The 12,685-nt window shown below is 37.2% G+C and overlaps 1 protein-coding gene across 1 annotated transcript; it reads right to left on the bottom strand.

Moving 5' to 3' along the window:
• Nucleotides 1–1,585: 1,585 nt before the first annotated feature.
• Nucleotides 1,586–12,509, bottom strand: LOC149957264 (uncharacterized). Its single transcript, XM_090166935.1, has 9 exons — nt 12,447–12,509; nt 7,285–7,515; nt 6,699–6,902; nt 6,385–6,636; nt 4,510–4,608; nt 4,244–4,445; nt 3,490–3,761; nt 2,602–2,788; nt 1,586–1,722 (listed from the first exon to the last, which is right to left on the bottom strand). The coding sequence occupies exons 1-9, from the start codon at nt 12,507–12,509 to the stop codon at nt 1,586–1,588; spliced, it is 1,647 nt and encodes a 548-aa protein (XP_090023061.1).
• Between the last annotated feature and the right edge of the window lie 176 nt (nt 12,510–12,685).

Raw genomic sequence — 12,685 nt, forward strand, 5'->3', positions numbered from 1 at the left:
ATTTAATTTCACAACACTCTAATATACTACCAACGTTTTGTTTTTACTATAGAATGTTTTTAAATTAATGACCGCGACCTTCTGAATGCCAGAAGCCCACGCTGTGTAATGCCCAAGCCGCGAAGAAAAATTTCGTATGCATGTATATAATTTTTCTATTTAATATATTTTTTGTATTTAATGTAACCTAAGTATATATTTTTCTATTACCACTATTTAATTTAACCTATTTACGTAATTTTTCTTCATTAAATTAACTTGAGCTTCAATGTTAATGCATTTTATTATTAGAAATTTGGCTTATCATTACCGGCTGGCCAGTGACCACGGGTGACTTGTAAAGATATACTAATAATATTATATGGCTATTAAAATTTCGCGGTCAGTTTATAATATTATATGGTATTTAAATTTTCGCGGTCATATCAATACCAAAAATATTATATGGTTTTTAAAATTTCGCGATCGCTAAAAATATTATGTTTTTAAATTTTCGCGGTCAAGATACTATTAGGTCTTCCGAGCTAGACGATGGCGTAGATAGTAAAGGCGAGACTTTTTAAAGCTGTTAAGCGGATGGTCGTGAGTTCGTATCTCGGTGAAGATGGTTTTTTAAAAATGGGCTTTTCTGGTTTAATAAGGTAGGGGATCCTCCCTTGTGTTACCCCCTTTCCCTTCCTGCCCCAAATCGATCCTACTGGGAGCGGCGGTGGCGTGATCCTATCCAATATTTCTTTGCCACATATGTGAGGCAATTAAATAAAATTTTCGTTAGCCTAATGGGAGAGCTTTTACAACCACCGTGTATATCAAAACAAAAATTTAAATACACGTGAGTAAAAGAATTAGCGAAAACACGTTAAAAAATAAGTCAATTATCACCTATTTGAAACCTCTTAAAGCTATCTGGTTTCGCTTCTGGGATGCGGGAAATTTGAATCGCGTCCCATTAAAATGTACAAATGACCAACTTCTTCTTCATCGATTTTAAACTTTTTAACGATAGACGCTAGAGTTTGATATACCCGATAGATTGACGTTTCGTTTGAATTTGTATCGCAATATCGCAAACGATTCAAGAGCAATCGAACGAACGGCGGCGGCAGCGGCGGCCTACATTGTACGTGAAACTAATACACTACAATCTCTATATACATAGGGATTGTGTGTAAAAACCATGAACCTTGAATAAATTAGGAGGGAGCTCAATTTTGGTAGGGTGGTAATATATGACTAGTTAAGCAAAACCAGAAACGTCCCCATGATTCCGAACGCCACTTCCCCTTTTACGCCCCCCCCCCCCAAGTAAGGAAATCGCTAGAACTGATACTGTTGTATATCTCGGAGTAGCGTTTAGCTCCAACTCAGATCATCTCGTTCGACAATAAGATGAAGTGCGTAAGAAGGCGTTCAAATTGACGGGTGCGATTAAACATCAAGTAGTGCATTCGTACAACCGCTACGAAGTTACCGCACATTAGGGAAAGCGGTAGCTGTCCCGGGTCTTAGATATGCAAATGAAGTACTTTGCTTTTCGGCGGAATTGAATATAGAACTTGAAAAGTCCCAGTTTTCGTTTTGAAAATTAGACGTTGGAGGAAACTTTTTGTTGTCGCGTGTGTCCATTAAGGGAGAGCTTGGTTGGTCCTTGTTTGTTGAACGTAAAGCAACCAGTAAACTCCTCTTCCTTGGTCGACTGAACTTCATGTCGGGTGATCGTGTCTGTTAAAAGGTGTACGAATACCGACGAATCATGGGCTTCAGACTAACTTTCTTCTCTCTAATGGGTAGTAGTAAAGTAGGAAACGTGAAGATTAATTTATAAATTGAGAGAAGGTACTAAAAATTAATATGGTTAATAAATGAACTAGTACGAAATTGAAGAAAGAACGCCCTGGAGATTTGTAAAAAAGAGGTAGAGTTCGCCCTGTCTAAACGGAAAAACCTTTTAAAAAAGCACCGGGGCGGCGCCTTGGACCGCCCTGGCCCGACTACAACAATAAGAAAACATTTTCTATGATACCTTGTTGCACGAAAGTGACGTAAATGACGTCACTTTTTCCAGTGACGAAATTTACGTAATGTGTTCGCGAAGCGGGGCGGCGCAGCGTCTGCGGCGGAAGCATTACACGGGCTAAAAAGGGTAGTAGAACGGAATTCGCGAGTCCTACGTTTCTGTGGTCTGTTTAGAACAAGCTCTTATCGATGATTTTCTATGCAAAAGGCTCCTATTGGCAAACTTAGGGTAATTATGCCACTTATGGTCCAACTAAAATGAAATGATCTTAGAAATCGCGGTTCTAAAACGTAACTTTCTCAATCGATTTCTTATTCTAAGTAAATAGTGTTGTCAGAGTCAGTGGCCCCGAAACGAATGGTTGTATGTCCATTTTTTTTCATTGTGTGCCTACGCTACTGGTCAGAGTTCAACTTTATAAATCTAGCGACTCATTGTGAACGTTTACCCTAATTTTAAATTATAACAATAACGGTTTTGAGTTCCATATATAATTTTTATTTCAATCTAGATTATCTTCACAGTGTTATTTTTTCCAAATACCCTTTTTAAATGAAATTTCATACACAGTGTTTAATTTTTACCGTCATCTTTCCACCAAAGTTTCAAACACATCATTGCAGAGATGGTTTCTGGTTGCAGGCTTGCCCTTTTTGATGTTACGAGATCCGATCCAGCAGAAAATATTCTTTCTGCAGGAACCGACGTCGCTGGTATAGCGAGGTAATCCCTCGCCATTTTGGCAACGGATGGATAATTTACTTGATTTACCTGAAATATATGTAGGGTAAATTTAAATATGTGTCATATCAAATTTTGGTTTTACGAGTAGGTCAAAGGGCAATAAAGTAAAACGGAATAAACCTTAAAATCGCGCGTAATCACGCATACACTTAAAGTTCAAAAGGTCAATGGCTCTCGTGAGCATAGTTCTACAAACTTGTCTCTAATCCGAGTCTAAGACGATTGCCATTTCGGGTGAAAACTTTTTCCATTTATTTAAAGGCATAACCATGGGTGACTCGCGCTGACCTCACAGTAAATTGGAGCAAATCATAGAAGTTGAAATAAAGTTAATCGTATTTATAATTGGATACAGTTTGGTCGTGGGCAAGTAGAGTAAATAAGATTCGGAAATATTCATTTCATAATTGTGAATCGACCACATTGGCGCAGTAACGTTTAATGAAAAAGGTGTAAAAATTCCTTCTACCGTTTCTTCTGGAGCAAAATCTATTGTATAATGCAATTTTTCTTAAAATAACAATCATTCTACCCCTTTTTGTTCCCAAGTACAAAATGATGTGAATTTAGTGAAATAAACCCAATTACCGTTGGACTTTTCGAACCGAGTTATGAACTACGCGGAAGATAAAGGTCAATTAATCGAGCACAGGCGCCAATAAAATCATCGCGAAATACCTATGCTACGCAATTGACTGCATTGACTTAATTCCCTTTTGTATACTGACTTTCCACCATTCTAATACATTAGTTTTCGGTGGCTGTAGATCATCTTTGAAATATTTCAGGAGCTCGGAACCTCGGGCCAACTTAGTCGGTCGTTTAGGATAGAAAGCGAATATTCCCTCAAGGTCTTCGACAGTAGAATTTTGAGTCGCAGAGGACGAATTACTTTCATACAATGTGTTGAACACGTTCAAAATTATCGACTTAATAGATTTAACCATAGGTTTCCCATAGTATTTTTGAACGAAGTCCATCTTCAGAGTTGGGTCCAGAGCTATATAAATAATATTTTAGAGACTATTTTATTTAGATTTTACGTTTAGGGAATATTTTAACTATAGTCCGTGAGCCAGGTGAAACCTCGTTCACCCAACTTCGGACGAAACAAAAAATTTTTTGTACATAGTGAATCAGGAACCAGGAACCGTTTTCTGGCGCTCTCTAACGCCCAGTTATTAAAAACGGTGCCTCATTAAAGCAAATCTTGAAACTGTCGTTTCTCGGCCGCCTGTTATCGCAGAGCAGCCCACCGTGCCTTAAATAATACATTTGCGGGTAAAAGAAACCGAAGATATCGAGGAAAAACTTTTAAAATCCCTATTGAAAGATAGTAAGCAACGTATCATTAATGTTATTTGAAATTTAGTATAAGAACCATATAGCTAATGTAAAATATGGATAAATATAGGTAGAGAAAAAAACGATTTGACATATATGATGATTTAGGTTGATGAAAATACACTAAAATATACGTACCAATCGCGATCCAAAAAGCTTCAATATTTGAAGTTTCTTGATAGTTCTTCAACTTTTCACTCGCACTAGTGCAGGCATCGTCGAAAACAGTGTCATGAGGACCTTTACTCAACTTATCGATAAGCCAGTAATAAGCCGGCATTACCATGGAAATGGTAGGATATTTTGCAGAGGATATTAAATTTGTTGCCAGATGAAACTCCTATAAAAAGGTTATGTACGTTAAAGAAATATTATAGACTTTTGGTAGATAGCACGCTAAATACCTTCAAAACAGACGTTAGTCCGTTCAATGTTTGCCATTCAGCTTCTATCAACACAAACCTTTTTAATTCCTTGTCAGTTTGCGTGATTGAGTCTAAAGACTAAACACTTAAGCTATTAGTTAATCTCAACAGTGGTATAGTGGGCTAATAGACTAATTTGGTGGCCACAAATCTACACCCTATCTACCTATTACATAAGCATTTAGCTTTATTTTGGTGAGAGGTTTTCAAAAATATACATTTGGAGCCGATAGTGCCACCTGAAGGCCACTTCATCTATAAGTCTGTTACTTGATATATCATTAACCTACTATAATTCTATTTTAAAACGGTAGGTTGGAAACAAAATATTCGGTTATTCAACCAGCTTTAACCCTTAAAGGGAACGGTCAAGCTTTAGCCAGTTAGATAACCCTATATCCCATTAAAAACTAAAATTTATGGCGATAACCACATCAAAACATATTAAGTGGTTAATTTTTAATAAAATAAAGAAATTTCGGGAAATCGAAAATCGCTGTGACACCTGGTGAGAAACCGGTGAGACACTCTGCTTTATTAAAATTGAATAAAAAACGCGCACTGCTATAGATGCAAAGTTTTATTTTTATTTTTTTTTCTTTACTTTGCACGAGCGTCACTTCCCAGTTATAAGAGACCTAAGCCTAAATTGAAGAAATTTGAAAAGTTCGGCTAGGTCGCAAATCGTTCACTGTTATCGTACGGTGGGGGCGTATTGACGCTGGCGACAGACCCTAAGATGGCGGCGAAAATTCAAACCAAAATACTAGGCTTAATTTTGCGTTTCAACTTTCAAAACTATTTTTTCAAGACAAAATATTAGTATATTGAACGTCTTGTTGATCTTTCTTTAAAAGCTTAGCTGTCCCCCTTTAATATTCAAAATAGCAGGCTAAAGCGCAGTTAAACTCAAACAATTCTCAGCACAGTCATTTCGACAAGTTTTATATCCGTAGCTAGTGGAGATTTTAAAAAACAAGTAATTTACTGACGTATAACGTACGTAAAAAGCATCGGGATCACTTATAACGTTAAGTTACACATTTATAAATGAACAAGATGGCACAGCCACAATAGTAGCCTCTTAATTTTACCACAAGCGTAAGGGGCCGTTCATAACTTACGTCACGCATGAGGGGTATTCGCCGAATTGTGATGTTTGGTGATAGTAGGGGTGTACAACGATGATTATTAAACTAACAGATGTTTTTGCTAGATCCGTCAATGCGTTCGAACATAAGTTTATAATATTTTACATAAGTATTAAGTATGTCTCTTTGGGAAATATTTTATTTTTGGAGCCTCTGCTAGACTGAGTAGACGATCTTAGCAGACGAAAATCCAGTAGTTCGGTGAGCTTCTCGAGTTGGCCTTTAGAGTGCTCTATGGTAACCTAAATGGTCAATTAACGTTTCTTGAAATAATCTCACCACAACAAAATCAAATGCATTATAGGTTGATATGCTGTAAATATTTGTCACAAATTTAATCTCCAAGCACACTGCGAGTGGGCTTGAATGTAACCTGCTTTAAATAAATAGCTCTCTCAAGCATCGCGTATGTAGAGTTCCACCTTGTTTTTACATCGAGTATCACTTTCAGATCTTTCAGATTGAATGCAACGTTTAGTTCTGATAATTTATTTTCCCGCTGAGTTGAAAGTCGAATTTTAGTTACGATAGTCCTGATCTGAAATAACCAAGCAATTTTAACTTCTAAAAAGTAATGTTTATTCTAATTTGATAGGGTGCACTAAGCTTACTCAAAAATCCACACGCTACAGTCAAACATTAGTGTCACCCGAATACTTAATACTTATGATTATATTGTAAATCCTTTTTTTAAATGGCGTACCTTTGCAACTGCATTACCGACGTTATCAGTACAAGTATCTTCGTCAGTTTGTAGGTACTCATCTTCTGTGTTATGTTTCAGTTGCGACTTGAGGCGTTTTAGTAATTCTTGCACCACCAAGTTCAACACGTGCGCAAAACAACGGATACGAGTTTGGGAACTGTACAGTGTTCCGTTCTCCCTACTCGTTTGTTCTAACTCCTGACTAAATGTTTCATTATTGGAGGCGTTGTCCATAGTTACAGCTAAAACCTGATAATTTTGGTTATTAAAATAGTTAAAATCATTTACCTTTTCGAATTATAAAAACCAACCTTTAAGTCAAACTTTTGTGCTAACGACGTAAAAGAATCACAAATATGTTTTCCTGTGTGACGCACTGGGAAGTGAATAAAGCCCATAAGCATGTTTTTTAGCTCCCAACTTTCGTCGATCCAGTGCCCAGTGACACCCAAAAATGGTATTCTATTATTCGACGTCCACCCGTCAATAGTAATTGAAACTTGCCCGGGAATAGACTAAGCAATTTATGATTGATTATTAAACATTGTTGCGAAATAATAACAAGTGTAAAGGGACTGTTCACAATTAGGTAACTAAGGCTCTTGTAACTGTAGCTGTTTTGTAACCCTTTCTAATCATAAGGTCCATATTTCGAGTGCCCGAGCTGCCCTTAATCTTCGGGGACCCGTCCGCGCCCCAGGCTCTGCGAACCCATTATTGACGCCAACTCTAATTAGCGAATGTGAGTTTAAATAATATAATTAAAAATTTAGATTCCGTTTTAAAAATAAGTTTTGTCGTTAACGACCCTTCCCTCAACTCGTAATAACACTTACACAAACCCCCTCCATTGCTTTTTGCAATTTGTGAACTGCCCCAAACAATATTTCAACCTACATTGCAAATTTCTAACACTTTCTGAGCTTCAGTTTCGTAGCAACTCAAAAGGCTAGTTTTCAAAACTTTGGCAGATTGTGGAACGCTTTCGGCTAAAGTACAGTTTGTTGGATTCATAGCGCGTAGAAGGGCTTGGAATTTAGGGTTTTCCACAACTGTGAATGGCTGATCGGTTTCCGCCACCCAACGCCTTAAGCAGTCATTGGCCTGTTCTACGAGAGACAGACTTTGCTGTTTAAAGAACGTTTAGTTATTTAGGAAAATTTCTATCAAAACACCTCGGCTGTCCCATGGCACAATAAAATATCCAACACTTAAAAATATGATAAGATTTCGATTACATAGGTTGTCAGTCACCGCCAGGAAAATAAAGGACCTAAAAGTTAATTAGAACGATAATTACAAACTTCAAAATCTACAAAAATATAACCAAATCTCAAAATGAACCTAGTGTTGGGTATTTCACTTCGCCATGGGACAGCCGACCTTTGTTACTTATTCACTTAACGTTACCTTAGCATTAGTAATCACCTCTGGGTGTTTAGTTTCAAGGTGATACCTTAAATTGCTGGTTCCCGGATGTTTTGGGTGACCTTGAATTTTGTATCTTCCCCTAATTACAATACAGTATGATTTATGGACTATCATAAGACTATATAGTGTAGGGAGCTGTTGGCTCGAACGCGTGGCATGCAGGGCTTGTCACCACCCTCCTACGCATTATAACCCGGCCACCTGAATTAAAGGCTTCAAAAGTCGCTCGATGACTTAGGCCTAAGGTGGTGCCTTGGGTATTAGCCTAGCTGATTATTATTATTATCATAAAGGTATCTATCGATATCTTATTTCTTGTTTAGTACTCAGCTCGATTACTTAGGATTAAAATTCAACATTAAATTAAAATAAAATCGGACCTTCGCATCGAAGCAACTTATTATCAGTAATAGATTTGATATGTAAAATCAGCTAGGCTAATACCCACGTCACCACTACAAGCCTAAGTCAACTTTGGACATTTTAATGTCGGTTACAGTGAACGCAAGGATGCGAGCACTTATTTGTGGGTTTTTAATTTGGCTGATTTCAAAAGCGAAACTTGTATGGCCTATTCAATGGGTCTCAACGAGTTAATATGGTCTAAAGAATCAATTCGAACCCTTTCGGTACGGCCCTGTTAAGGGTAGGCGAGACAGGCTTAAGGATTTGTTTGTTTTCACCACAACAGGCCTAAGGAATATTGCGGCTTCTTAGGTCTTAACCATTGACCGGATTATTATACGTAGTATGATGGTAATACGGAAAAAATAAATAACCTTATAGTACGGGTAAACGAGACCCAAAAATTGCTCTCTAGAGTCTCCACTCTCCAGCGGCAAAATTCGTCCCAACTTGCAATTTGGACTAACAATTTAATTTTGGTGTCTACTTAGAGGATCCGATGAGTCCTTAGGGGCAAGAGGGGGGGCCGGGGGAATGAGACCAACCGCGAGTCTGTACGATGAATCGTTTCCTAGTTATAACAAACCACGTTTTTGAGTCAGCACCGTACCTTCGGTAGGGCGAGCGGGGCAGCGGCCCAGGGTACCAAAGGTTTAGGGGCGCAAAATCTAAGATTTTCACTTTAAATTAATATTGAAAAAGTTTACTTAAAATTAAATATTTCACTAAACCTCGAAAACAGTAAAACCAATATAAATACATCTGTATTGGTATTATCCGAGGGGTTAACCACTCTTAGAAAGTCTGTACACCGGATTACGCTTAGATTAGCACTGCCAACGGCAGGGTACAGTCAAAGGTACGGCTCTGTACACCGATTACCCGGAGTGTTCAGCCCCTCGGTATTATCCAAAATGAAACAATCTAAAATTTTACGTAAAAGATCTGGGGGCGCCTTTTTGGTTTTTTGCCCAGGGCGCCATTTCTGCTAGGTACGGCTCTCTTGTGAGTGTACGTTTGGTGCTAGATCCAAACCTTTTATCCCTAGCGCCCCGGGGTGGCTTACATTTGACTGGGCGGTAGAATATACTACAGAAACGATGCCCAAATCGACCCGATTGCTAAATTTACCATTGTGGGATTTTTTCATTTGAGAAAATAAACACGTAATTCTGTACCAAATCATTCATAACTCGGAAACGGTTTGTCCGTTGGACCTGTCGATGATCTTACTCGACTCAACGTGCGCATTAACATCGGAAACAACACGGTCCGATTCGTTGAACGAAAATTCCGTTGGCAACTGCCCCTTCTAAAACTATGTAGTCCACCCAGCATTGCTCATCGGATCCTCAAAGAAGACACGAAAATAGATTTTTGAGGCCACATTGCAAGTTGGGATGACCTTTGCGCTGAGCTACCCCATTTTAAAACCCGTAATATAAATAAAATAAGGATTACATACGTTTCGCAATATTTGCAAATAGCCATATTTTCGTTAATTGAAAATGTTGCCACACAACGCTTGGGTAAATTCTTCTCTTATTGACGGTTTCCGATTCCGGTAAGTCACTTGCACCTTCCGCCATTATATTTATACGAGGAAAATACCGCTATCTTTATACAACGTAACGCTTCGTCCGAAAGAATAGTTTTCCCCGTGATTACTTAAGTGCAAAAGTTTTTAATTACCCGCTTTAAACCTCTGAAACCGATTATGTCTAAAACGAATTGTATTATCCCAGAAATTATTATTTTACAAAACCATCGAATTATTTGAGTAACATAAAAAACTCTATTGGTAATATTAGTTAGGGAGTAAAGTTCGTTTGTTATCCGATAATTAAACTGAAATAATTTTTATTTTTTTCTGCTAGCGTGTTAACCGTAACACATCACTCGAATGATTGGATAATTACGGTTAAATTGTCGACTCTTTCCCGTGTTTATTTTAAAAGCTCGTCAGCGGTGATTTATTTGATTTCTTCCGCTTATGTCTGATAAGAAAGTTTTTTATAGTTAAAATTAATATTTGATATAAAACATGACTCTAAAGACGATCGAATTTTTTGAATAGTATTAAATAACCCCTAATGGTTAAAGTTGGATAGGAAGGAGGTTCGTTTTTTTGATAATTAAACAGTAACAATTCCCAATTTTGTTTTGTTCAAACACCACAATAGTAGCAAATAAAAAAGTACAATTTCTTTAACGAAAAAACTTTAATGGATAAAATTTGTAAATTTATCCATACTGAAGTGTGCTATTAAATAATAAATCAATCCGCAATGGAGTGTATTTGCTAGTGGATAACCATTACCCGATCGCCGAGCCCTATTCAGAATTGATCTTTTTTGCATTCCATGAGGATAAAATTTGAAAAATGTTTGGAAACTGCGATGATTATTTAACCGCGAGTTTTTTTTCCTCCCTGATTATCAGAGCTGGAATTGGAAAGGATGGATATGTGCTCGATGGAATATCCTACCAAATCATACGTACAATCTCCGATGGTCTCAATATCCGGTTAGCAAATGTAGCCACTTCATTTTAGTTTCAAGTTCATTGTTAATTTTTTTCCAAGATAATTCCTTGTTAATTATTACTTATTGTTATTTGGATACACATATTCTAAAGAATGGAGGATCCTTAAAACTTCTGCAGGCACTTGATGGTGCGCTGTTCCGTATTTTTGAAAAGTATACTTAAGATATTTCGAAAGAAAAGTAAATTCAAATTTCATTAGTATATAAAGTGATCAGTTAAATTATTCTAAAAGGGAAAACTACTCATCCTCACTAAAGATATTCGAGGGCTTTTTTAAAGAATAGAATATAAAGAAAAACAGAGGCTAGGCCGGAATGAGAGTTTGTAATAGCACACAAACCGTTAAATAAATTTTGTACATACAACCACACATTTCTAAGGAATACGAGTTACTCCTATCTGAAAATGAGAGTTTTGGTTTCTTAGTAAACCCTTGTTCGTGAGGAATCATCATACAGTAAAATTAACTTAAAAATTTAAACATAGAATAAGGTATGCCATATGAATATATTGAAGACGTCTAGGTAAAGTGTCTCAATGTGATAGTAAAGTTCTTGTGGCAGTGTGGCATTTTAGAAATTCCATTTCAGCCTTTAAACGTCAATAACAACAAAAAAGGACAAACCTTCAAGGAATGAAGAACTGCAAAAAATAAATAAATAACATCCACTTTATTTCGGTAGTTAAAATTATTAAGATGTTTTGGACAACTAATTTCACACTCTATATCAGGTCTGATGATGCCTCTCTATATAGAGTGTGAAACTAGTGGTCCAAAAAATAAATCTATTTTAATTACGTAAATAAAGTGAATTTATTTATTCTTTATAGTTACCTAATACGCAAGAAGTCGCTAAATCGCTTTAATTCGAATTTAAAGCAGAAGTGTGTGTTTGAAACTTAAACATTTTTTACAATTTAATTAATTAATGATCAATGGGAATATTTCAAATAATATTTTTCAAGGCTTCAGCCGTTCATCGGGAGAGATTTCAAGTTTGGTAGGACTACTTTTCAACAATGTACGACGATATTTGCTATTTAAAATGGTTTAAGTCGATATGCATTTTATATATGGACTCGCTCAGGTTGGAAGCGTGGCGTTTGTATCAGGAGCACTTTCATCAAAGACAGATTCCAAATCGACAAAGGTTCACGGTGGTTTTCAGTCGCTTAAGAGAAACTGGTAAAATACAACCAACGTGACCTGATACTGTAGAAGGAGACGTTCCAGAAGACATGGAAAAATAAGCACTTACTATATTCTAAGATGATCCTACGACAAGTTGAACGTCAATTGCGAGTCAACCAAGGACTTTTCTGGCTAATACCAGTACCACCCATTCTATTTACTAAAGGTTCAATCTTTAAATGAGGCCGATTATTCAAAACGAGTCGAATTTGTTTAGTGTTTTCAGGAGCAGACTAACGACGTCAATTGGTTAAGAACGCTCCTAGTTTCTGACGAGTATAAATTTAACCGTGACGGAATCTTCAATTTACATAATCTTACTGAGAGGCAGCAATAAAATCCGACCGCGACTACCGTTAGTTCACTTCAAGTGCAGCTTAGTCTCAACGTCTGGTGCGAAATTGTAGGTGACCATATAATTGGACTTTATTTCCTACCACCAAGACTAACTGGTGAGTCTTACTTAACCTCTAAACAAACGAACCGCTAGCCACGAATGTGATTTGTGCACAATGTAGCACATTTTAGCCTTCTTGTAAGATCTCATCTTGATGCCAAGTTTCCTCAGAAACCCATGTGATTTCTCTCTTTGGGGCTTTAAAAAGGAATTGGTTCTCAAGTTCGAGACGTTGAGGACCTACGTCAACGCATAATTGATACCTGCGACACAATCCGAGACACGCCAGAAATCCTTCGTCGTGTTCCAGAATCTTTCCGACGACG

The sequence above is a fragment of the Leiobunum rupestre genome, chromosome 2, assembly GCF_980474605.1.
Source record: "Leiobunum rupestre chromosome 2, qqLeiRupe1.1.hap1, whole genome shotgun sequence".
Classification (NCBI taxonomy): domain Eukaryota; kingdom Metazoa; phylum Arthropoda; class Arachnida; order Opiliones; family Sclerosomatidae; genus Leiobunum; species Leiobunum rupestre.